The sequence below is a fragment of the Colobus angolensis genome, unplaced genomic scaffold (assembly GCF_000951035.1).
Source record: "Colobus angolensis palliatus isolate OR3802 unplaced genomic scaffold, Cang.pa_1.0 Scaffold109, whole genome shotgun sequence".
Lineage (NCBI taxonomy): Eukaryota > Metazoa > Chordata > Mammalia > Primates > Cercopithecidae > Colobus > Colobus angolensis.
The window spans coordinates 10,086,980-10,114,527 of NW_012111919.1; the positions used below are offsets into that span (position 1 = coordinate 10,086,980).

Below are 27,548 nucleotides of genomic sequence, written 5' to 3' on the forward strand. Positions count from 1 at the left end.
CCTCCCGAGTAGCTGGGACTACAGGCGCCGGTCACCACGCCCGGCTAGTTTTTTGTATTTTTTAGTAGAGATGGAGTTTCACCGGGTTAGCCAGGATGGTCTCGATCTCCTGACCTCGTGATCCGCCCGTCTCGGCCTCCTAAAGTGCTGAGATTATAGGCTTGAGCCACCGCGCCCGGTCAACTAAATTCTTAACGAAAATTTATTCTAGAAAGATAAAGCACTTCTCTATTTCAGAGCTACTGATCACACTTGTAGGGGACAAGGCTTGAGTCCTTTCTGCTAAGATACTTTGGCTGAATTAATTGATAATAGGGTACATGTAGTTCTGTAAACATTTACACTAGACTTACCTTTAGAAGACACCTAATCCAGGCTGTTTGTTTTGTAGATGAGAAACTGGGAGCTACCAAAAATAAATTTATATTTAAGGCTGTCTAGACGTGGTTACTGGTAGAACCTGGATTTGGGATCCAGGCATCCCTGTTTCATTCTACTGCTCTATCCATTGTGCAATACTGCCTCGTTACAGAATTAAGAACTCCGAGATTTGCGATCAAAGAAAAAGAACAATTAGGAGTCTGGGTCTCTTTTCCACTTTGGTTTAGAACAGAGGGTACAGAACTTTCTGTGATGGTGGAAATGTCCTGTATTTATGCTGTTCAGTGGGGTAACCATTAGCCACATGTGGTTCTTGACTACTTGAAATTGTGACTAAGAAATGTAATTTTTAATTGTATTTTTTTAAGTAGAATAAGCCACACATGGCAAATGGGCCTGCTGCATATCAGACAGTACAAGTTTAGGAAAAATAATTCTTAAAATCTAGAGAAAAGCAGGTACAGCAAATGAATTTCAGACTAGAATGCAGGACAATTTATTAGAATCAGGAAAACCAAGAGTTAGAGTTTATGGAATCATAGGTGTTGGGAGAATCTTGAAGGGTATTCAGTATACTGTATAAATACTGTGTATTGACCCTGTGTAGAATCTCCACCAGGTTTTCCTGCGCAGGTTCTTGAAAGGATGATGGGGAAATCACCTCTGTCCAAGGCTGCTTCCTTCTTCTGTGGACAGCTGTATTTATTAGAAAGTTTTCATTATGAGGAAAATTGAAAAAAAGCGTATTTCTCTAAGCTCTCACTTCCTTGGGGAATGTAAAACATGTTATTCTCCGTTGAAATATTTAAAGATTCCTGGTCCTTTTTCTTCCATGGTTTACTTAATGTGTAACAAAAGATTCAGTTTCATTGATTAAAATGCAGAAGATCTAGAGCCATGCCATAGGTAGATGTGGAGCACTTGAAGAGTGGGTAGCTCAAATTGAGATATGCAGTAATGTGAAATACACACCAGATTTTGAAAACTTAATATAAAGAAATAACTTAGTTTTTTATATTGATTACATGTTACAATGATAATATTTTGGTTATATTGGATTAAAAATATGTTATTAAATTTCACCTATTTCTCTATATTTTTAATGTGGCTACTAGAACATTTAAAATTGTATGTGTGGGCTGGGTGCAGTGGCTCACGTCTGTTATCCCCACACTTTGGGAGGCTGAGACCAGTGGATCACCTGAGGTCGGGGGTTCGAGACCAGGCTGGCCTACATGGTGAAACACTATCTCTATCAAAAACCACAAAAATTAGGCAGGCATGGTGGCACATGCTTTTAGTCCCAGCTACTCGGGAGGCTGACATGGGAGAATTGTTTGAACCCAGGAGGCAGAGGTTGCAGTGAGCCGAGATCATGCCACTGCACTCCAGCCTGAGTGACAGAGTGAGACCCTGTCTCAAAAAAAAAAAAAAAAATTGTAGGTGACTTGCGTTATATTTTTCTTGGACAGTGTTGGTCTAGAATAACCAGGAGGGAAGAGGGCATTTAATGTTTTTAAGTACCTCATCATATTTGTCTTCTGTGCCTCCGTTTCTTACCCTCTTGCTGAAGTTTACCTGCTTTTGCTTTTTGCTTTTTTCAGGGTTCTGACACATAGAGCTACAACATGCTTTTTTTTGGTTTGATTTTTGAGACTGGGTTTTGCCATGTTGCCCAGGCTAGTCTTGAACTCCTGGCCTCAAGCGATCCTCATACCTTGGCTCTGGCCTCCCAAAGTGCTGGCATGAGCCTTGGGACAGGGTCTCACTCTGTCGCCCAGGCTGGAATGCAGTAGCATGATCACGACTCCCTGCAACCTCCACCTCTCAGGCTCAAGTGATCCTCCACCTCAGCCTCCTGAGAGCTGGTACTACAGGCGGGTACCACTACACCCGGCTAATTTTTGTACTTTTTGTAGAGACAGGGTTTCACCGTGTTGCCTAGGCTGGTCTTGAACTCCTGGGCTCAAGCAATCCACCTGCCTCAGCCTCCCACAGTGCTGAGATTATAGGTATGAACCACTGTGCCTGGCCAAGATTCTTAAATAATCCCAAGAGTAGTACAAGAAGTAGGAACTCCATTTCAAAAACAGTGAAAAAGGTATAGAGAAATGAATATAAACTTTGGTGAAGCTTTTAACTGAAAGTTGACATTAAGATGTTTGTTATTAGAGCTACTACTGCATTAGGTCTATTAAGCGGTCAGATGCAGTATGAAATGATGAGCTAGGGGTGCTTTGTGAAAAAATATGTGGCAGATGGAGTCTGGTCTATATAATAAGAAACATGTCACATGTAAAGTTTTGGTTATAACTACATAAATGTTTTTTATTATCTTAGAAGAGAGGCCCAACATTTTACTTAAGAGAAATGTTTTAACCATTGGTATACCAACAAATTACACAATATTTATTTCATAGACAGTAAACATGAAGGGTTTAAAGTTTTTTTCATTTATACGATAACGTTAAGATTATTTTTAACATGTAAATGGATTTGTTAGTAATTGACTAACATTTAACATGTAAACTTATTTGTTAGTAATTGAGTAATGACCCTGTATCTTTTTGGAAAAAGTTGTATTTTTTCTATACTTTTCCAATTTATTGTGATATCTTAACTTGTTAGGTGTATTAGGGTTCTCTACAGGAACAGAATGAATAGGAGATATATATGGTTTTAAGTATTAACTCACATGATCGCAAGGTCCCACAATAGGCTGTCTGTGAGCTAAGGAGCAAGGAAAGCCAGTCCATGTCCCAAAACTGAAGAACTTGGAGTCCAATGTTTGAGAGCAGGAAGCATCCAGTTTTAGAGAAAGATGTAGGTTGGGACGCTAGGCCAGTCTAATCTTTTCAAGTTTTTCTGCCTGCTTTATATTCCAGCCACCCTGGCAGCTGATTAGATGGTGCTCACCCAGATTAAGGATGGGTCTGCCTTTCTTGGCCAGTGACTCAAGTGTTAGTCTCCTTTGGCAGTACCCTTGGGGACACACCCAGGATCAATACTTTGCATCCTTCAATCCAATCAGGTTGACACTCAGTAATAACCATCACGTTAGGCAAAGGTAGTTTCATTCAAGCAATGACTAGTTTCCAAAAGATAGAAAGACTTCATTATTTTCATTTGTTTTACAATATCCTCATGAAGGAATAATATGAAGAACTTCTATAAGAAAAATAAACAATACTTGTTACCATGATTCTGATTAGAAATACCTGAGTTGGACTGTGTTTAACTGGAGTAACTGACTTGTCCAAGGCTACATAGGAAGTTAGCAACAGAGCTCAAACAAGAACCCAAGGTGGCTGACTCCTTACCATGCTAGGACTCTTCCCATTCTGCTATCCCATGATTAACCATTGGCATGAGGGTGATACTCTATACAGCAGGTAAGAAGTGAAAAACTTTTTAATAAAAACACTTTTTCACAGGGTTCTTGTGCTTGTGCCCTCATGTACTGGTAGAATATTGAATTTTAACTATACGATGTATGTTGGTATAATGAAATTTTAAATTATTTTTCCTGCATTATACATTTCTAATTTTTTTTTTAGTATTTTTATCCTAATGTTATAACCTTTGGCTATTGCTTGGCCTTCCTGATGGCACCATAGATCACTTGTAATGTATGTTTCAGTTTTTACCTATCTTTAAAGCATTAAAGTAAAATATTCAAAAATGACTTTTTGTTTGAGGTGGATAATCCAGTTTCTGTTTTAACACAAGAAATGAGCAAGCAGTTCTTACAGTCTAAAAATGAAGGAGACAAATACAAAGTAAGTGGCACCAAGGTAATATAAACCCATTTAAAAAGAGTACCTTTAGGCATATTGTAAACAATATTCTTGCTCACATAATGGAGTCTGAGTTTTTTTTTTCTTTTTTCTTAAAGCCATCTGTTTAAAGTAATTCAATTTCCTAGATTAGGAAATTGTTAAGTAAGATGGGGGTATAATTTTTTTAAATCTTTGTTTTTACTTTTTGGCTTTTAATTCTTAATCTTTAAGGAAATACAGGGTAACAGTTGCTTCTACATACATAAATCTTTCTTTTTTTTTTAAGACAGAACAAGGCTCTGTCTTCCAGGATAGAGTGCAAGTGGTGCAATCTGGGCTCACTGCAACCTCCACCCCTCAGGTTTAAGTGATTTTCGTGCCTTAGCCTCCCAAGGAGCTGGGGTTACAGGCATGTGACACCATGTCTGGCTAATTTTTGTATTTTTAGTAGAGACGGGGTTTCACCTGTTTGGCCAGGCTGATCTCGAAATCCTGGCCTCAAGTGATCACCCGCTTTGGCCTCCCAAAGTGCTGGGATTACAGGTGTGAGCCAGTGTGCCTGTAAATCTTAAACTATTAAAAACTTTAAAAGCTAACAAAATACTTGACTATACTGCTAAATATTCTGTGTAGTCTTTTGAGTGAGTTTTGGTATTTCTTATTCTAAAAATTTAAGATGTGCTAAGACCAAGGATGCCAGTCTTTTCAGCTGTTTTTGCTTAAATAATGTCAATAGTGAAAATGAGCTTATTATCATACCCCGCAGTGTTTTCTTTCATGGAGTTTTAGGAGCTTTAGCAAATGAACATGTGGATGTGAGCATAGTAGGTTCAGTAAATTTGAATCTGAAATGTATTCTTTTGTGTTTGTGTGATTGCTTATGTTTTTAATGTCTTTTTATATCATTGATCTAAAAGTTTTCAGAGACCAAATTTTTCTTTTTCTTTTTAACAGTTCTATGGAAGTTTACAAACTCCTAATTGCGTTTTTTTGTTGTTGATAATAGTTCTTCATGAAAGCAACGCAACTTGAACAGATGAAGGAAGATTATTCATACATTATGGAAACAAAAGAAAGAACAAAGGAGCAGATACATCAAGGAGAAGAGGTTTGTAAACAGTTAATATAAATCTTTTTGGGATCAGCCAAATTCCTATAGTAATTACAGTAAATGATATTGTAAAACTATGCATCTATATATTTATATAAAACTAGTAATATTTTTATAGCACTCTGAAGTATATGCAATGTAGTGTTTATATTCCGGGTATTAATCAGCTGTTACTTTTTTATTTTGTAATAATGAGTACGTACATGTCTTACTTTCTCTATTAGATTATAAGCTGGAGAACAGGGCGGTATCTTACATACTTATCCTCTGATAATATGACTAATGGGTTCCACAGTAAGGTATGGTAGTTTAAGTAGTTTAAAAACTGTAAGTAGTTTAAAAACTACAGTATTTCCTCTGGGATAAGCAGCGCAAGGATCAAACTGTTATTAAACATAGTATGCATTTATAATTATATACTGTAATCTACAAATCATAGTAATTATAACTCTAGTAAAATGTTAACATTTCTTAAGCAACTGGTAGGTTGGTAGCAGCTGTGACATCCTTATTCACCAGGCTTGGCAGCTGTGCAGATTTGCTTGCACTTTATATCACTGATGCCAGCCATGACTTACTTCAATTTGTTTTTAAATCTGTTATATTTTGTTCTTATACTTTCTTCTTCAGATTCCTGAAGATCCAACTTTCTGTGTGATAATCAGAGACCTCAAAATTTTAAGGCTTACGTTATAGCTGTTTATCCAGTGTATTAAGTCCCACCAATTTTATATAATTCCATATATTGTTCTTTTGTTAGTTTTATATAACCAGTTGAATTTTCATCAACTTTGTAGCTTGTCCTTTTGAGGTAGGATTGTACTAATGATTAAAGTCAAATTCATTATATTCTACTGACCTTTTTACTTCAGGTTTTTGAAGAATGCATATTTTAAGTTAGGTCTATAGTTATATGTTTCATTAAATGAAAATTCAAAAATTAAGGATGAGTATATTTATTTTTATTTCCCACATTATCTTTTCAAACCTGGGTTATGTGGTGGTGTTTAAGGAGCTACTATAAACCACAAAAATACTAAAGCACACTTTCTTGGAATATCAATGTTACTATTGGGGAAGGAAAATACTTGTATATTCAAACAAACTGTACATACCATGTGTTACATTTATTATTTTTAATATAGTAAATCAGGACTTGAAATAAATTTGTTTGTTTCCGACCACTTAGGATTAAACACTTATTTTCTCCATGGTATACAAAGTATGCCAATAACAATTAAAGATACTGTAATTATGAAGTATAAGGAGCACTTCCCTAAATTATGTAGGAGAATTCCTGATGCATAATATACACTCAGTAAGAACTTTTCTCTTAATTGGTGAAATACCCTGTATTCTCAAAATAAACTCTTGGTTTGAATAATTAAATCTTTAAGAAATAGTATGTAAAGGCTAGAAGCTAGCATAATCATTCAGTCGATAAATATTAAGTTCTTACCATGTGCCTTGTAGCATCGTGCTTTGGCCATGGTCATATAGTGACAAATAAATAGGATTCTTGGGATCATAGACCTAGTTATTCAGCAGGAAACATAGATGGTAAATAATTTGAGTATGGTGAGGACTACTAAAAGAGATGTAGACTAGGCAACAGCACTTAATAGGGTACTGGCAGTGTCGGGGGCAGTCATGATGGGGGAGTTATTAAGGAAGTGATGCCTAAGAAGAAAACTGGAGGATGAGTAATACCAGGGAAAGGATGGTGAGGGTAAGGCAGGATGTTCTAAGAAATAGCGTGGTTAAAGCCTCAGGGGCAAGAAAGCATGTGTTCTTTTAAAAAACTAGAAGAATTCCAGTTTGGCTAGAGTGTAAAACACAGGTGTGAGAGATGAGAGGCCAGGCTGTGGAGGACCTTATAAAATTTAGGGGGCAATAGAAGACATGAAAATGGATGACTTCATTAATTGTGTATTTTCAGTAGATTGTTCTACAAGAGAATAAACTGCTATAAGGAGAGAAGAGATGTGGAAAGATCGATAAAGAAGCCATTATCATTGTCCAAAGAGATAATGATGGCTTAAGTTAAGGATATTGGCAGTAGTAGGAAAGAGAACTTTGAAATGATGTGGGCAAATATTGTAGTGGACATGGAGAAGTAAAGTTAAGACAGAGTCATCAAAGGTGACTGAATGACCTCCAAATTAATTACTTTAGTGGTAGAGTAAGTTTATTGAGATAGGAAGTTTGGGAAGAAAAGCCAGTTTTTCTTTTTTTTTTTTTCTTTTTTTAAAGAAAACTGAATTATATTTTGAAGACATTAATTTTGAGGTGCTTATAAAGCATCCAAGTGGAAATATGAAGTGGGAAGTTGGATATGTAAATTAAGAATACAGAAGTCAAGTCTGGCCTCAATAAAAATTTGGGAGTTGTCAGTGTGCTATTAGTATATAAGCCAAAAGAATAATTTAGATTGCTGAGATAGGGGAAAAGTGGGGCCAGGCCTGAACCATGAGAAATTCTCATGGTAGCCATGAGAAGCCAAGGGCAGAGAGATTTTGAGAAGGAACAAGTCATGACCGTGAGATGTACCTGTGGTCCGACACTACATGAATTGAAAAAACTCAACTGTATTTAATGACATAATCTTCATAGATGACTATGGCAAAGTGGGTTTCAGTAGCAGTGGAAACAGTAGCCAGATTTGTGGAACTGGAAAATGTGAGGAGATGGAGGAGATAGAGACAATTTTCATGAAACTTGGATAGAAAGGGAAGAAGAATTTTAGAGGAGGAGGTGGTGCCAAGGGATGGGTATTGGTGGTTTCGTTTGTAAGTTGGAAAGATGAGCAAGTAGTGATGAACATGAGTCATGAAGAGGATAAAGTGAAAACAACGACAAAAAGATGTGATGGAAAATCAGTGGATTTAGACTTTTGAGAAGATAGAAAAGGGGTACAATCCAAGATAATAGGTAGAGGATGGCATGGGTCTTAAATATGAGGCCACCTTTCTTTTGTTGCAAAAGGAAGGGATGCCTGCTTTAGATTTGTAGTTAAGATTGTTGAGGGAGTTTCTGTCTGATGGCTTCTAAATTATCTGAAGCTGGAGAGGGGGAATGAATGAGGGAATATGGTGGCAGGGTATATGAGGTTTGAAGAGAATGATAATAGATTGAAAGAATTTTGTAGAATAGGAAAGTGCATTAGATAGGGAATCAAAGTAAGGTCTACAGTGTTCAGGCCCTAGTTGACTCTGGTAAGCATGAATGAAGGGGAGAGGCTGTCTACCCAGTTGTACAGAATATGAGATATATAAGCTCCAGAAATTGAATATCACAGTATTTGATATTTGGTGATTTTTAATTAATTATTAAAAGTGAGCTAAGTTCCTGGCCAACATGGTGAAACCCCGTCTCTACTAAAAATACAAAAACTAGCTGGGCATGGTGGTGCTTGCCTGTAGTCCCAGCTACTTGGGAAGCTGAGGCTGGAGAATCGCTTGAACCTGGGAGGTGGAGGTTGGAGTGAGCCAAGATTGTGCCACTGCACTCCGGCCTGGTGACAGAGTGAGACTCTGTCTCAAAAAAAAAAAAGTGACCTTAGTTAAGAAAATTATAACTTGTTTGATTTTCAGAAATAAATTTCTCCTGATCCTTACATTCTCTTTGGAATGCCTGCTGACTCTACTTTGAAGAACAGACCATCATGTCTATCAGATAGGGAATAAAGAGGGAAAATGGGAAAGTGAGTTTTGGGATTTCTCTATATTTGCGTAGTCCTGAACCTTTAATTCCTTTGCTCTTCATCTGAAGAGTATTTGGCCATTTTTATAGTGCAGAAATTCACAAAATTATTGGACTTATTAAAAGTATACTGAAGAATCAAGAATAGTTTAAAAAAATAGAAGTTATTTTTAAACAAATCTTTGTGAAGTAGTTGTTTAGGCATTGTTTTTAAAAGAAATAGATTTGCAAAAATGTGTTTTTTCAACATTAATGAAAAATATGTCCCTTCTGTTTTCTTTTTTTAAGCGGCTTACTGAACTGAAGCGCCAGTGCGTAGAGAAAGAGGAACGTTTTCAAAGTATTGCTGGTTTAAGTACAATGAAGACTAATTTAGAGTCCTTGAAACATGAAATGGCTTGGGCAGTGGTAATTATCACTTAATTACTTGTTCACATATATATGGGATCTGCAGAATATATTTGGTTATTATTGTTAATCTTATCAATTTGCTGTATAATTTTTTTAGGTCAATGAAATTGAAAAACAATTGAATGCTATCAGAGATAATATCAAAATTGGAGAAGATCGTGCTGCTAGACTTGACAGGAAAATGGAAGAACAGCAGGTAATTACAGTTTTTTAAATGCAGATTTAATAAGTTGAATCATATGAAATTATTGATGTTAGACTATTTATGACCCACTAAACTGGCAGTTTCAGACTGTATATTTGTCTATATTTGAATTTATTGCTTAGGTGAAATAGACCTAAACTTGTTTTCAAGGCCTGTTGTGGTAACTCTCTTTTGAAAAGAATGTTCTATCTATGATAAGCCTGTCTGAGGCTAGGGCTCTAGAACTCATGCATTTTGTCAGTGGAACTTTGTTACTGACAAGACATATAAGAAGAGCCTGAAGCTTTTACTCTTTGGTTTGTTAAGGACTTTAAACACAAAAAGGCCTGAGAAATAAAGGGGTGCTAGAATAATATAAATTAGAATCACATTAAAGGTAGGTATCAGAAAGTATGAGAACTCAGAACTGAAAACAATGCCCAGAGATTGCTAAGGGAACTGAGATGTATGGTCCAGAACTAAGACGGCCTGTCAGACGATTTCATGTAGGTGGAAGGCAAGTGGAATTCATTGTTAGGTCTGTTAAGGTTAATTTCAGCCTGACATCTAAGAGTGCAGGTAGAAACTACCCTATCTAAAATTCAAGAAAGTCATCAAAGTCTTCCACATGGGCCTAGAGGTTACAGAAGTTGAGTGTCGAGTAAAGGCAGTCATTCTTTGTTGGGGCTTTCCAGGTGACCTTTTTACCATTCAGCAGATCCACTCTTTATACTCACTGTTTCTTTTTTGAACAGCTTTATTGAGATATCATTCATATACCATATAATTCACCCATGTAAAGTGTGTAATTGACTGGGTTTTAGTATACTCACAAGGTTGAGCAGCCAGCACTGTGGGGCTTCTCATGCTGTAATGCCAGAAGTAGAACTCCTAGTTTTTTTTTTCTTTACTCCCCTTCCCCAGCAAATGTACTCAATATGTCGGTGTAGCTTACTTACCTCTTAGCATTTTCTCTGTTTTGCTTAGGAAGTTTCTTTCTGGCCCCCAAGCTTGGCTATGGTATAGAATGTAATCTTTCCTAGCTTGCTTTTTTCTGTCTGCCTCTAAGATGAGCAGATTGATCTTTTTTTCTTTTAAGGGTTATGGCGTTAATTCATCAGAGGTAATAGATGAGTATGTAAAAATAGGTAAAGATAGTACACTTAGTGATTTGTGGGCTAAGTTTCTTACTCCCTCTTCAGGCAGTAAGTGGAATTTCAACGCTTTCCACTCCACCTCTCACCTTAAATTTTCATTTCTGAGAGAATATTCTGAAATTTTCATCAAGTATGTTTCTCTTCTCAGCCTCATTTCTCAGCTTATCATCAGGTAAGGCCTTAAATACTTTCCTCCTCAAGAATTTTTAGTAACAGCTGCTCACCTCTTTTTTTTTTTTTTTTTTTTGAGACGGAGTCTCGCTCTGCCACCCAGGCTGGAGTGCAGTGGCCGGATCTCAGCTCACTGCAAGCTCCGCCTCCCGGGTTCACGCCATTCTCCTGCCTCAGCCTCCCGAGTAGCTGGGACTACAGGCGCCCGCCACCTCGCCCGGCTAGTTTTTTGTATTCTTTTAGTAGAGACGAGGTTTCACCGTGTTAGCCAGGATGGTCTCGATCTCCTGACCTCGTGATCCGCCCGTCTCGGCCTCCCAAAGTGCTGGGATTACAGGCTTGAGCCACCGCGCCCGGCCTCACCTCTTTTTTAAATGGGAAAGGAGGATCATAAGGCTAGGTGATGTTTAGTTTAGTAGGCCTTTTTCTCCGTTTAAGCGTTTGCATACTCTATGTAGTAAATGGCAAATTTCTGGAGGGTAAGGACTATCTTATTTTATCTTTATATCCTTTCCATCTTGTCTTACATAAAGCCTTTCACATTGTGTTTGCTTGATTATTGCTTGTAGAATGACTATTAAATGGAAGATTTCTGAAGAAACAGTGTCTAAAGCAGACTTTAAACTTTTGTTAATTTAAAACTGAAAAATAATATCAATCATGTTCAGTTTGTATAAAACCTGGATCCAGCTTTCATTTTTATTAAAAAGCAATTCCTCTACTCATTGTCCTTGGGTGCTTTCATGTTTTAATGGCAGAATTGAATTGTTTTAGGAGAGACCATGTGGCCCACAAAGCCTGAAGTGTACACTATCTAGCCTCTTATAGAAAGGTTTGCTGACCCCAATCGAAATAGTGCTCATATTTGTTCCTTCTCATCAGTCCCTATTGTTAGCATCCCATTTTGGTCCCTAATTGTCTTTGATCCATAATATTATATTAACTTCTTACTGAAATCTTTTCCTTTGATTTTTCTGTCTACCCTGTGTTCCAAGTGCTTCCAGAGTAATCTAACACGCAGGCTTAGGAGATAAGAGACAGACTTAGGCTGTCTTCCTGTTGTCTAGAACATTAAGTTGTAAGCTGTTCATTGTAGAATGCAAGGCCCCTCTACCCCTTCATCTCATCTCCTACCATTATCCTATGAATTTAAGCTCTAGCAATATTTAATTTCTGAACTATGAATACCTTTGTACATGCTCTTTCATCTGCCTCTAACACCCTTCCTCAACTTATTTCCTGGTACACTTAGGTTAATTTTTAAAATCTCAGCTCAAAATACTACTACCTCTTTGAAGGCATTCCTGACTTTTTCTGGCCAACCTCTGGTTTGTTTCTCTGTGCTCCCACAATTAAAAATAAGTGTACCCTACTTTAGCATTATTGTATACAGACTGTATCATCAGTTTGTGTTCTGTTTTTCTGCTAAATTATATCTCTCTCTTTTATGTTAACTGAGGACATTTGTTATCATGTCTTTGTATCCCTAGAGGATAGCACATTTGTTGGATAACTGACTGTGGGTTAAGATCAAATTATAGTATAGTATTTTTTTTTTTTTTTTGAGACAGAGTCTCACTCTGTCGCCCGGACTGGAGTGCAGTGGCCAGATCTCGGCTCACTTCAAGCTCCGCCTCCCGGGTTTACGCCATTCTCCTGCCTCAGCCTCCCGAGTAGCTGGGACTACAGGCTCCCACCACCTCGCCCAGCTAGTTTTTTGTATTTTTTTTCAGTAGAGACGGGGTTTCACCGGCTTAGCCAGGATGGTCTCCATCTCCTGACCTCGTGATCCGCCCGTCTCGGCCTCCCAAAGTGCTGGGATTACAGGCTTGACCCACTGCACCCGGCCTATATTATAGTATTTTATATAATGTTATGTTACTGTGTTTATTTGCCTAATGTCTTGAGTGAAGTTAAATTTGTTATTGGTATATGAACTATAGATAATTTTTAAAAATTCTCTCTATTGAAAAAATATACTTTGATAATGTTATTTTCTTAAAGGTCAGACTTAATGAAGCAGAACAAAAGTACAAGGATATTCAAGACAAACTAGAAAAGATTAGTGAAGAGACAAATGCACGAGCACCAGAATGTATGGCATTGAAAGCAGATGTCATTGCTAAGAAAAGGGCCTATAATGAAGCTGAGGTGAGAGAAGTTTTCTAAACTGGAATATTAAAAGCCACACAGCAAATATAAAGATTGTTCTTCTTTTTTTATTATATTTTGTTTTTTTGAAACAGTCTTGCTCTGTCACGCAGGCTGGAGTGCTGTGGCGCCATCACGGCTCACTGCAGCTTCTACCTCGTGGGCACACGCTATCCTCCCACCTTGGCCTCCTGAGTAGCTGGGACTACAGACATCTGTCACCACGGCTGGCTAAATTTTTTTGTATTTCTTGTAGAGACAGGATTTCGCCACATTGTCCAGGCTGGTCTTGAACTCCTGACCTTAAGTGATCTACCTACCTCAGCCTCCCAAAGTGCTGGGATCACAGGTGTGAGCCTCTGCACCCAACCTCTTCTATTTTTTTATTATTATTTTTTTGAGATGGAGTCTTACCCTGTCGCCCAGGCTGGAGTGCAGTGGCACAGTCTTGGCTCACTGCAACCTCCGCCTCCTGGGTTTAAGCGATTCTCCTGCCTCAGCCTCCTGAGTAGCTGGGACTATAGGGACGTGCCATCACACCTGGTTAATTTTTTGTATTTTTAGTAGAGATGGGATTTCACTGTGTTAGCCAGGATGGTCTCGATCTCCTGACCTCGTGATCCACCCGCCTTGGCCTCCGAAAGTGCTGGGATTACAGGCATGACCCACAGCACCAGCCTTCTATTTTTTAAAGTAGGGATTTTGTACGTGAGTTGAAATTAGTGATGCTTTGAGATTTTAAAAAATGTAATGGTTTCAAATGGCCATTTTGTGCTTCATTTAAAAAATATATTCCTGTACACATTCGGTCTCTGAGGATTTGACAAAAGTGGACTCGAATGGGATATTTGTTTTCATTTTAGCAAAGCGTGTCTAATTTTTTTTGTTAGGTTTTATATAACCGATCCTTAAATGAATATAAAGCATTAAAGAAAGATGATGAGCAGCTTTGTAAACGAATTGAAGAACTGAAAAAAAGGTAGGATAGTTACTTTGAAATTTTCATGACTCTCATTTTGTAATAAAGTAAGGTAGATGCATTGGAATATTATATTTTATGTATTGTTGTTAATGGAATTTTATTACATTGGCTTGTGTTCTTTAAATGTTAAGCTGTTCATTTAACATTTTTCACTTTGGGTTATTTACTGTTAGTACTGACCAATCTTTGGAACCTGAACGGTTGGAAAGACAAAAAAAAATATCTTGGTTAAAAGAGAGAGTAAAGGCCTTACGAAATCAAGAAAATTCAGTCAATCAAGAGATCGAACAGTTTCAGCAAGCCATAGAAAAGGACAAAGAAGAACATGGCAAAATTAAGTAAGTTGCAACATCCTTAGAATGATTTTTTTCAATTACTTTCACATCATATAGTTTTGTTCTTATATGAAGAGAGCAAATATGGTTGTTTCTTCTACCTAATAAGGGATCTTTTAAAAAAGATTTTATTTTTATGTTAAATACCTTGCAGAGCAGGGCTAACTCATAGCCAGTGTACCTAGAGCCAGCTGGATCTTTTAAAATCACTTTTCAAGACTTCTTATAGTTGTAGAGTTGAACAATTTCTGGGTTTCCTAGCCCATCATTGTTGCATTACTTTTTTTATGCCAAGTTTTGAGGACTCCAGACTGTTTTTCTCTGGTAACACAATTATTTTCAAATAAATAATTCTGCTTTTGGTTTTTAGGGTAGCTAGGTGGGTCATTCACTGGGATGTAGGTGTTATGGGCAAAGGTTAAATGTTTCTCTAAAACTATCACATATCTGTACTGTTTTTCTGCTTTTGTTTTTTAGGAGAGAAGAATCAGATGTGAAGCATGCACTGGGCTACAATCAGAGGCAACTGAAAGAATTGAAAGATAGTAAAACTGATCGACTCAAAAGATTTGGCCCTAATGTTCCAGCTCTTCTTGAAGCCATAGATGATGCTTATAGACAAGGACTTTTTACCTATAAACCTGTAGGCCCTTTAGGTATTTGTCTTAATTTAGTGAAGTTATAATAAACTTTAGAAATAAGTTTTTATTTTCAGAATGATTGAATGAAGTTTTCAAAATAAAGTGATTTCATTAAGAAAGATAAAATGATGAAATTATGTTAAGCTCTGTAGCTTTCATTTTATATTTTTAGAGCATAAAATATCCAGAAGGAAGAGAACTTTGGAAAAGGAAAAGTAATTACAGAGTTGAATAATTTGGTTCTTGTTTTTCTGAATAAATAAGTGAATGAACTAATATAATTGAGTATTCAGAAAAAAAAATAACATCAAGATATAGTTGAAGGAGCAGTTACCTGAGTTTTGGTAACCTTTTTAAAATGACTTTTCTTTCTTAGTTTCTGTTTTGGTTGGACAGCATGATTTCTAAGTTCTCTTCCAACTGTAAAATCTGTGGTTACTTTACTCTTACATATACATGGTACTTAAAAAAATTTTTAAATCACATTTTCTTGGAGGGTTATCTTTAATTCTGAAAATCATTAGGTGAAAATGCTTATAAATATATTTTGTTCGTAAAGTATTGCATTTAAATATTATAGTAATGTTTCTTTTAAATGATATGTACCTTTATACCAGGATCCATTTCAATGGACGAGGCTTTTTTTTTCCCATCCCATTAAGGAATTTGAAAAGCCCTTGATTTTCAGAACCCCGTTGAAAGACTAGAATAGTATAAACTGAATATAGAAAAGCCACTGTTGGTTTACATTAGAGTGGGACAATTTTTTTCACAGGATTTGGTGGATTTTTCTCTCCGTTGTATCCTGTGGGTATAGGGGATTTCCCATTCAGTTAAAATATTATTTAAATTGCTTTATATAAAAGTATGTTAAATCATTTATAAACTATGATTAAATGATCTGTAATGTCATTTAAACTGCTTTGTATAAAAATGTGTCATTTATAAACTATAATTAAAGAGGAGTGATGTTAGTATTTCAAAATAAGTATTTATGAGCTCGTCTATAATTTTCTCTCACTTTTAGGAGCTTGCATTCATCTTCGGGACCCAGAACTTGCTTTGGCTATTGAATCTTGCTTAAAAGGGCTTCTGCAGGCCTATTGTTGCCATAATCATGCTGATGAAAGTGTCCTTCAGGCACTCATGAAAAGGTTTTATTTACCAGGGACCTCACGGCCACAGATAATAGTTTCTGAGTTTCGGAATGAGATATATGATGTAAGACACAGGTAAGGCATTAGTAATTGAATATGTTTCTGGCTTTGCTTAATCATATGCAGGACTGGAAAGAGTTAAAACACTTTTAATGTTAATCATATCTTTACCACTGATTTGTAAAATTTCATCAAGCCACTTTAATTTCTGTCTAGGTATTAGTTCTAGGCGTTAGAGAAACATAGATAAATATTCCCTATGATTGAAGTTCTTATATGTGGGAGACATTACAGGGAAACAGATGTAGTATGGCTTAGAAATTACACCCGTGAGGAAAATGATATGACCAAATTAAGAGGGAGGGCCTAAGGAAGAACATTGGCGCTTGTTACACACAGTTAAATTCTGAAGGTGTTCCACAGAATCCATAAAGACAGTAATTGTGTTCTTTGATGACCTTAACAAGTCTTTTCAAGGGAGCTCAGTACCCAAACTGGCCTCTTTGCTAACTGCTGGCTAACACTTTAAAAATGAACGTAGGCCAGGCACGGGTTCATGCCTGTAATCCCGGCACTTTGATAGGCCAAGGTGGGCAGATTGCTTTAGCTCAGAAGTTCAAGATGAGCCTGGGCAACTTGGGGAGACCTGTCTACCAAAAATACAAAAAAAAAAAAGCCAGACTTGGTGGTGTGTGCCTGTGGTCCCAGCTACTTAGAAGGCTGAGGTAGGAGGATTGCTTGAGGCTAGGAGGCGGAGGTTGTAGTGTACAGTGAGCCAGGGTCATGGCACTGCACTCCAGCTTGGGTGAAAAATGAGACCCTGTATCCAAAAAAAAAAAGTTATATATATCTCTATTCCCAGATTACATTTTAAAATTTCTTTTCTCTCCCATCTCCACTTTTTAAAATAAACCTTTTTAATTAAGTCTAATGCTGTGTCTCTCATATTTGGTAAATTTGTGTGTGTAATTAACTCATGTTAATAGGTAGACAGGGAAGAATTCAGAGAGGAGATGAGAAATCATCAGTGATTTAACTGATGAGTTTGTCAAGTGATAGAAAAAGTTAATTGCCTTGTAGGCAAATAGAATTCTGTGTGTAAAACATGTGGAAGCATGACATTGGGAGTTATTCTGCAAAAAATAGCATTTGCATTTTTGATAGAAACAGATTAGCAGAGAGATTTGGACAAAATAAAGTTTGTTAATTGAATGCAAGAGAAGGAAAAATCAGGATGACTTCTAGGTTTCTGACTGGAGTGATTAGCTGAAGGATGCCATCAGTTGTGAGGAATGTCCTCCTCGAATCTGAACTGTCATTTTGGGACCAAAGAGAATAGTCCTGGCCATTCTGGCAGGGCCTGCTCTGTGAACTGCCACGAGGACTCTGAAGAAGAGTACCTGGTGCTGCCTTGCTGGCACATTGTGTGTCCCAGCCTGTGCTTCTAGTCACTTAGCCATGAAACACATGTGACAAGGGATCCAATGTGTGTGTCATAATGCCAGTTTTCTTGGAAGTAGGTGAGTTTATGTGCTGAGAACAAGGGCCTCAGGAGTTCGTAGGAGGTACCTTCTTTAAGGGTTTAGATTGGCTGCCAAGGAGAATGAGAGAGGAAGCTGACTCAAAGTCTGTTAAGATACAAAAGTCTAGTGGCTGCAGGATTTTTCACTGATAATGTTTCTTTAGAGATGAGTGGAGGGAGAGTCTGTACTGTTAGGTAAATATTAGAATGTTTTAGAGTGGATAGATATTACAGAAAGGGAAAAGGGAAGCAGTTGAGTGTATTGTTGACAAATTAGTTTAAAGAAAGAGAGGACTGGGAGAAAGTGTTTAGACCCACCTTAATAAAGTTAGAGAACATGCTTAAAGGCATGATAAGTCTGGAAGGAGAGGAGGTTGTGGTAAGAGTGAAAAATTCAAGTTGAATGGAACAGGTCTAGGGGATGGCAAAGTCCGTGTTTTGGCTTCAGGAGCAGGTAGCTGAAACGCAAGTTGTTGAAATAGTGGAAGAAACTAGACTGTAATCCTCTTGGGTGTTCACAGGATATTGACAAGAGTCTTGAGTACGTCTAACATTCTGTTAACTATACCTGCCTTGTAAACATTTTGAAGGGGTGATTTTTTTGTGTGTTTGAAGAACTTTTTCGGTATGAATTATGGTTCAAATGCTAAATTTAAAAACTGGCTACATTATTTTAATGTGAAAAATAGTAAAATATTATTAGAGTTTATAATGCATCAGATACATAGGACTCATTTCAGTCATTTAGGCTTATGCTAGATAACTTTAACAGAGGTACCTAGGAAGGTGCCTAGCTCACTTTTCCTATAAAGATGGTCTTGTTTCTTCTTCTCAGAGGACATAGAAGCTACTAAACTACTCCTCCTGCTATTATGCCTGCATTTGTACGTCTTGCCGCCATCTCAAGAGAGATTCTTTCTGTCTGAGGCTAGTCTGCTTGTACCTTGAGTCACATACTTTCTTGCCTGAAGCATTAACCATTTAAAAAAATTATTTCAGCTCTCCTGAGCCTTAAACTTTCCCGTTAAAATTTTCTCTCTGTTTTAAACATGCTAGGTCTCTGATTTGTGTTTCTCCTTTTAAAAACACACCCCTCCTAGGGAAGACTGCATTCACTCATAGACATACCACTCTAGGTCCCTAAATGTGAATTACATTCTCCAATTATTTCCTTGTTGCGGAATCCAGTTGATATTTACCTTCTCTCAAGCATTAGATACTATCAAATACACCTTCCTTCAAACTTCATATTCCTTTTGTTACTATGACACCATTTTCTTGGTTCTCATACTCTTTAGGTATTTCTCAGCCTATATGTGGGCTTTTCTTCATCTCCTTCTAGTGCTCCCTACAGCTCTCTTCATAGTCTGTTGTATCTTCTCACTTTATATCTTCTTATATTTGGAAAATTAAAAATACACCAAATTTAGACCAGTCACAGTGGCTCACACCTGTAATCCCAGCACTTTGGGAGACTGAATCGGGTGTATCATTTGAGCTCAGGCGTTTAAGACCAGCCTGAGTAATGTGCTGAAACACCGTCTCTACCCAAAATACAAAAATAAACTGAGCATGGTGCTGTGTGCCTGTGGTCCCAGCTACACAGGAGCCTGAGGTGGGAGGATCACTGGAGCCCTGGAAGTCAAGGCTGCAGTGGGCTGTGGTCGTGCCACTGCACTCTAGGCGACGGGGAGATCCTGTCTCAAAAAAAATAAAATAAAAATACACCAAATTTGAATCATATTTTTTTCCTATATTTTAACTTAGTGGTGTTTTTCCTTTTCCTTGACTTTAGAAGTCACATCTTTTTATCAAATGATTTAAATATAATTAGGATGGAAAAATCATTTTGTCCTGTAACTCCACTTACCAGTGAGGCCTATTATACTTGCCTAGATTTTCTATGCACTTTTTCCTTTGTCGGTATGTTTTGTTTAGACTTTCTGCCTAACATTGTTTGTGATCCTATGTCCTATTATCTTCTTCTTGTCCCCTGTCACCAACATCTCATTACTAATGTTCCTTTCTGCTTTTTGCTCTGCTAGACTGATTTTGTATCCTCCCTCAACATACTATTTTTTTTGAGGCGGAGTCTCGCTCTGTCGCCCGGACTGGAGTGCAGTGGCCGGATCTCAGCTCACTGCAAGCTCCACCTCCTGGGTTTACGCCATTCTCCTGCCTCAGCCTCCCGAGTAGCTGGGACTACAGGCGCCCGCCACCTCGCCCGGCTAGTTTTTGTATTTTTAGTAGAGACGGGGATTCACCATGTTAGCCAGGATGGTCTTGATCTCCTGACCTCGTGATCCGCCCATCTCGGCCTCCCAAAGTGCTGGGATTACAGGCTCAACATACTATTAATTGTAATATAAGCCAGTATGAAGTAAATCCCAGGGACGAATAGCAAAAGGAAGAGGTAGTTGTGACTTAGTGCTTTAGAGCAAACTGGTAGTAACAACTTCATGTAATGATGGCCTGTGGCTGCCCAAAAATGGTGACTCCTTCCTAGTGTCAAAACCTGTGCTCTCCACAGGCTGACGAGAGTCTGCATTTCACCAGAACTGCCTACCACATCCTCCCCTCTTAGACTTCTACTCCCTTTCTTTATCTCCTTGTTCTCTACTTTGTTTCATTGACTACGTGACATTTCTAGAGCATCCACACCCTATTCTTTCTTATCCTTGCTTTTATTTCCACCTGAAATCTGTCCTAAAAAGCCATTTACCTGCTACTGTCTCTTTTCTCTGCTTCCCTTTTCAGGAAAAATTCAAAGGAGTGGTCTATGTCTCTAATTTCTCTCTACCTTCTTTCTTGAACCTTCTCCAGCCAGACTTTATAATTTCATCACATACCAAAACAGCTCTCATGAAGGCATCAGCAAGCCTCACTTTGCTTAACTCAATTAACTCAAAGTCATTACTATTCACTAATTTTACTTACTGGCAGTATTTGCCCTTGATCCTTTCATTCTTCCTGAACACTTTTTCACTTGGCACCAAGGGCCTCACTCTTCTCCTTTTCCTAATTCTCTAGGCGTTCGTTTTTGGTATCTTTTGCTGCTTCCTCCTCACTACTGACTGTACCAGTGCTCCAGAACTCTTCTTGGCCTGCACTTCTCCCTAGGTGAACTCATCTGATTTCATGACTTTACAGATCACACATTGATGACTGTGAAACTATGTTTGTAGGTTGCCTTTTTCTTCTGAACTCTAGGATATAATGTACTTAATATGTGTTTTCCACTTAGATGCCCAATAAGCATTTCAAACTTAACATGTCTGAAAGCCATACTCCTGATTTCCACCCCAAAACCTGCACTTTCAGTAATCTTCTCCATCTTCATTTCCCTATTGCAGAGTCCTTCTTGACTCCTTTCTGCTACCCCACATCCTACTGGCTGTACTTTAGAAATATATCCAAGATCTGACCGCTTGTGTGGTGACTACACTGGCTCACGCCATCATCACGTTTCCCTTGAGGATTCACAGGCTGATCTCCCTGCTTCTGGTTACTTGGCACCACAGTTTCAGTACAGCAGCCAACGTAAAGTCAGGTCATGTTGTGCCTCTGCTCAAAGGACTCTAAACTTTGCTGTTTTCCTTATCACAGGCCTGACTGTGACCTCTAGGCCTGGATGATCTGTCCTCTCACCATCTTTCTTATCCTGTCTCTAGAAGCACTTCCCTCCCTGATCTGTCTGCTGTGGCAGTCTGTCTCCTTGCTTCTCTGACACACCTTTTAGGGTCTTCATGATTGTTCTTTCCTCGTCCGGAATGGTCTTCTAAGGTTACTTATGTGACTATCTCATTTCCTCAGGTATCTGCCCAGTGTTATCTTAGTGAGGCTTTTTCTAGTCTTTGTGTGTGTGTGTGTTATGCCTTTCCCTTCATTCTTTTTCTTTATTCTCTGTCTTCCTTCAAAAAAATGTAAGCTCCATGAACAGGGTGTAGTCTGTTTTGTATACTGCTCCCTTTATCCTCTGGAACAGCACCTGGCACAAAGTAGGTGCTCACTAAATATGTGTTGAATTAATGGATGAGTAGGTATAAAACATGCATGCAAAGATACTTTGTTTTGGAATTCTAGGACTAGAAAAGCACTAAGAATGCTACCACTATCTCCTCCTCAGCCATTCATTGCTCCTGTACCTCCTATTCTTAGTGTGTTCATTTTTCAGTGCTAGTAATAGCTTACATGTTTACATTTTAGTTGAAAGACTGTCTCTTTCATGAGCCCAAATTACAATTCCTAAGAATATCTTTTCTTTCATATTTCCTCTGTGTTGGTAATAAACTTTGCTTCAATTTTTCTTTTCTTATATCGGGGAAAAAATTGTTTAGCTATTTATAATAAATTTTAAATAATTGACTTTTATGTTTATGATAACTGTATGAGATTTAAGGAAATTGTAATTATTAATTATAGTAGGCAGCAGGGCATATTGATTGAGAATCTGGACTCTAGAGCTGAGCTGCCTGGTTTAAATCCTAGCCCAGTTACATAACTAGCTTCGTGACAATGGGGAACATACTCAACTCTCTGAAGCATCTTCATCTGAAAAAAATGTGGAGAGAATAATACTGTTTATCTTATGTGATTGTTATAAGGATTGAATGAGCTAATATTTGTAACATGCTTAGAACAGTGCCTAACACATAGTATTATATAAATGCTAAATAAACAAACCTCTATATATTTTAAAACCTGTGTTTTCAAATGTTACCAGGTATTTGATACTGTCTGGTTATTTATAATCTCCCCCTGTTACAAATATATATGGAAATATATATACTCTATTGTATGTATATATATACACAATTTTCATATGTATATATTTATAATTAAAATTTGTTAAGTTAATCCTTCTGTCTTTTTGTCTCCTAGAGCTGCTTATCATCCAGAGTTTCCAACAGTTCTGACAGCTTTAGAAATAGATAATGCGGTCGTGGCAAATAGCCTAATTGACATGAGAGGCATAGAGACAGTGCTACTAATCAAAGTAAGACCACCAGGTCTTTGCTGTATTTTATGTTATTGTTAAATTTTTAAAACTGAAGATGATTATATAAATTCCAGTTCTCCTTTTATCATAGAGTTGTTGATGTGTTTCACTATTGTACTTTTACCTGATAGGAAAATCAATAGGGTAATATAGAAACTGATTGATTTGTATGTTTTCTGCCCCATGGAACTTTATAACTTTTGGCTGTTCTTTATAAAATCATTTCACAAACACATATTATTCTTTTGGTGCATGATGTTATAAAATTTTTTTGTTCATTCTTGTTTAGCTGACAAATTTATTCTTTATTTGCCCTTATAGATACATATATTATTATCATTCTACTTAAATGAAGTATTTTGCTTGATATCTTATGACTTCTTTTTCATATAACTTTGTACTCTGTTAGATAAATCAATATTTACTGTTTATCTGTGTAGGTATTTTTATGTGCTTGTTAGATTAGATCACCATATTTTGTTTCCTCTGTTGGCATAAATTTGCTGAGAAGGGACAAGGTGATTTATATTGCCTTGTTGTTTGAAACAAATCTGTAATCAAGACAAAAGTCTTTTTTTCTCATTAACAGAAGCTAAGAAGGGTCTAGATAACTCAAATGTGTGTGTGTGTGTGTGTATATATGTACGTATGTTCATATTGTAATTATTTGTGTGTTCTCTCTCATATTTTAGAATAATACTTGAAAAAAAATTAATAAAGCCCTGTTATAAAGGTCTGTCCCCAGAGAGGTTGATTAGGCCTTAATTAACCTAATCTTCTTTTACTTCCTCCAGGGCTTAAATATTTCCAGACTTTCTGTACATTTTTCAGTATAGTAATCTTTTATTGGAATTTGCTATTCATTCATATCTTTTCTAGGGTGTAAAAGTCATTTAGAAAAAATAATTAGTATGAACTGGTCTAAAGTCTGTGTTTTCACATTAAAAAGCACTTAAAATAGTTTTAACTTTTAAATGGATAACAACACTCAAATTTAAAAATAAATATACACCAGTTTGTCATGAAGCCTTGTTTACTAAACTGTTTTAAGACTTTTTAAATAGTTTTAATTCTTCTAACCTTGAAAGTTTTAAAATTCTTACATTTAACTTTATAAAATTATTTGAACGTTTTAAAAAGAATACTTGAATCATATTAAAATAATAAGGACGAGTAACATTTTGAAATTCTATACATCAGAAAAATTTTCACATCGTTTTAAAAAATTTATTTTTTTCTATTCTTTTAGAATAATTCTGTAGCTCGTGCAATAATGCAGTCCCAAAAGCCACCCAAAAATTGTAGAGAAGCTTTTACTGCTGAGGGTGATCAAGTTTTTGCAGGACGTTATTATTCATCTGAATATACAAGACCTAAGTTCCTAAGCAGAGATGTGGATTCTGAAATAAGGTTAGAGTCAAGTTTAACTTTACTGTATGATTCCCACTGCTTCCTTTGGGGTTCATTTTCTTTCATATTACTCTTTCAGTGTTGTTTCAGTGAGGACGGGAGTAATCTATCTCAGTGCTTTGTCTTAAAACATCACTTAGCTAGTTACAGAATTCGAGGTTGACAGTTATCTTGCATCATCACTTCGACAACAGCATTCAGGACTGATAATCCAGAACGTATTCCCTCAACTAGCTCATTTGTACACTATTTGTTGCTTGTCCTCAAGGAGATAGGAGCTTGACTCAGAATGTAAATCAGCTACATCACTGTGCTCACTGTTTAATTTTGCTGATTTGTCTAAGAGAGGATACAGCAGGCTGGTTTACATTCTGGCTCAAGCTCCTTTTAATGTCCCTGATTGGTACTTTGAGTTGCACAGTTCTAGAAAGAAGATCAATTGACATGATTAGAACACATGCCTAGGAAAATACAGCTGCTAGAAGAGACAAATTGAGAAGTTAAATGAAAAACTAATAAGAGATTCAAGAACATGCAAAAAGACATTTTGGTATCAAAAAACAACCCCATGATTGCTTAACTGAATTCATTCAATTGATGAATTGATGGTTTGGGCCTGAATTAATGACTTAGAAGATCTTCAGTAGAAGAACTTAGGACTTAAAAGAAATATCTAAGAAAACTGAGCAAAAAAAAAAAAAAAAAAATTAAAAATGACTTGTATGTGTAGGGGAAATGAGAGTTTTGTTGAAATAGATTCGTTCTAGTCATGTTTATGTGATTATGAGAGCAGAGGAAAGGAAAATAACCATAATACCATAATGGATGTTAGAAAGTTTAGTAAAATTTCAGTTAGCAATAGAAAAAGTTGAATGACTAGCACCTTGGTGTTGTGGCACTTGATTTTGTTTATTATCTTAATGCAGTTTTCAGTTATAAAAGTGCACATAATGTGTAACCAAGCCCTTAGAATGATTACCAGGGTGGTACATAAAAAAAATTACATGTGAATTTTTGAGTTGTTAAAACGCTGTAACGTTTTAATGTAGTCTTCTGAAGTATGCACTTAAAATTTTGTTCTTTTATTTGTTCTTCAAACAACAGATATTTAATGGCTATCTAATATTCCAGTCACTAATCAAGGCACAAGACACATAAGGAAACAAAGTATTGATATACATAATTTCTCTACTGGATCTTAAATTAAGGGGAAGATAGACTATAAATGAATACTAGGTTAGGTGGTGATCAGTGCTGTGGAGACAAATAAAGCATAGTATGGGGCAGGAGAGTGACAAGTATACTATTTTAGATAGGCTTTCGGGGAATATGTATTCGTCCCACACAAACAACTCACATACTCAGCTCAGGCTTAATATAGTTTTCATTAGGTAACATGTTCTCTATGTAAAAGCTCATTAAAAAAACTAAGGAGGAACATTCTATGAAAATGTATAGGAATTAGTTTTACCCAGTAAAAAGAAAGTTGTAAAATTTATTAGTTTTATTAATGCAGATTACATTGATTGCTTCAATTTATTCTATATGTTCAGAAAAATTATATAATAACAATATTGTCTTGCTTATTTTGTTGGTTTTCATTTTTGGTTTAGGTTGTAGTTTCTAAAGTTTGTTTACTTGGCAATTTTTTTTTTTTTTTTTTAAGACAGAGTCTCACTCTCACCCAGGCTAGAGTGCAGTGGCAGGATCTTGGCTCACTGCAGCCTCTGCCTCCAGTGTTCAAGTGATTGCTGTGCCTCAGCCAACTGAGTAGCTGGGAGTACAGACAAGCGCCACCATGCCCAACTAATGTTGTTTCACCATGTTGACCAGGCTGGTCTCAAACTCCTGGCTTCAAGTGATCAACCTACCTCCACCTCCCAAAGTGCTGAGATTACAGGGTTAAGCCATTGCACCTGGCCGGGCAATGTTTATTTTTATTTTATTTTTTTTTTGAGACAGGGTCTCACTCTGTCGACCAGGCTGGAGTGCAGTGGTGTAATCTCGGCTCACTGCAACCTCCGCCTCCCGGGTTCAAGCTATTTTCCTGCTTCAGCCTCCTGAGAAGCTGGGACTACAGGCACATGCCACCACACCTGGCTAATTTCTGTACTTTTTGGTAGAGACAAGGTTTCACCATGTTGATCAGGCTGATCTCGAACTCCTGACCTCAAATGATCTGCCCGCCTCAGCCTCCCAAAGTGCTGAGATTACAGGCGTCAGCCACCATGCCCAGCCATTCTTTTTTTTTTTTTTTAGCAAAATTACTATTTGTTAATAAAAGTTTAGGTTTATATATGATAAAATAAATATTTCATATTCAATCCTGAGGAGCCATATTAAATTTTTCTCCTGGCTCCATTTTTATCAGAAATTGCACTATTCCTTTCCCCATTTTTATCATTTATTCAGCTAACATTTATTGAGCCTTTTTTTTTAATTTAAAAATTCTAGCAAGGTAGCATGGTTATTTTACATACCAGTAAATGTTGTATATACTATTATCTTATGTACCAGTAAAAAGGAAATAAATACTAATTGAACCACAGACTGCAAAATGGTTTCAGATTTCAGAGATGTTAAAATGTGGAGAAATATGCATCTCAGTGGAATATGGCCAGCTCCAGGGAATATCCTCCAGACTAGGGAAAAGTTGTTCTTAACTGCAAAGGTAGTTCTCTTCCACCAAGCACACAGCTTTGGAAGACAGATACTTGGATTAGTGAGGAAAAGATCACTTCTGAAGCCAGTTGACTCTGCCATATGGGGACCCTTCTTTATGAATTTGGAATCTGGTACTTTGTTTATTCTCCGTATCTTTTTATTGTCGTCTTCTTCTTCCCCTTTACTCCTCACACACTTCACTCCTCGTAGTGTTTATTCACCAACAGAAGTATTAAGCTATTAGTTTTATCTGTTTTAATCACTCTCTGTGCCTTTTTGTGTTTTTTATCTTCTCCCCTAGTTGGTCCAGCTGATGAAAAATTAGAGAATACAATTCAGTTATCTCTTCTCCCAGATTCACTCTTATGCTCCTGTAGTACTGTGGATATATAGTATAGTGTCCTGTTCACATTTTAATGTTATGGTTTATTTCCTGATTTTTTTTTCAGAGTCACATCTTAATTCTGTTTCTACTTCTGTCTACCACTATGCATAATACTGGCACACAGAAGTCATAAGTACATTTGACCCTTGAACAGTGCAGAGGTTAGGGGCACTGACTCACAGTGCAGTCAAAGTCTGTGTTTAACTTTTGACTCCCCAGCAACTTAATAGCCTACTGTTGACTGGAAGCCTTACTGATAACATAAGTAGTTGATTAATATATATTTTAGATGTTTTATCTATTATGTACTGTATTCTTGTAATACAGTATATACAGTACAGTATATTGTACAATATACTACAAACGCAGTATATTATACCATACAGTGTATCACATATTATATTCT

At 36.9% G+C, this 27,548-nt stretch overlaps 1 protein-coding gene across 1 annotated transcript in view; it reads left to right on the forward strand.

Moving 5' to 3' along the window:
- Positions 1 to 27,548, forward strand: part of SMC6 (structural maintenance of chromosomes 6) — an 87,413-nt gene that overhangs the window by 22,997 nt on the left and 36,868 nt on the right. The window contains exons 8-18 of the mRNA XM_011951319.1: positions 4,080 to 4,160; positions 5,167 to 5,268; positions 9,262 to 9,381; positions 9,482 to 9,580; positions 12,901 to 13,047; positions 13,938 to 14,026; positions 14,203 to 14,367; positions 14,842 to 15,020; positions 16,033 to 16,237; positions 22,566 to 22,680; positions 23,933 to 24,093. Coding sequence (XP_011806709.1) covers positions 4,080 to 4,160; positions 5,167 to 5,268; positions 9,262 to 9,381; positions 9,482 to 9,580; positions 12,901 to 13,047; positions 13,938 to 14,026; positions 14,203 to 14,367; positions 14,842 to 15,020; positions 16,033 to 16,237; positions 22,566 to 22,680; positions 23,933 to 24,093 — 1,463 coding nt within the window. The remainder of the gene's footprint in view (positions 1 to 4,079; positions 4,161 to 5,166; positions 5,269 to 9,261; positions 9,382 to 9,481; positions 9,581 to 12,900; positions 13,048 to 13,937; positions 14,027 to 14,202; positions 14,368 to 14,841; positions 15,021 to 16,032; positions 16,238 to 22,565; positions 22,681 to 23,932; positions 24,094 to 27,548) is intronic.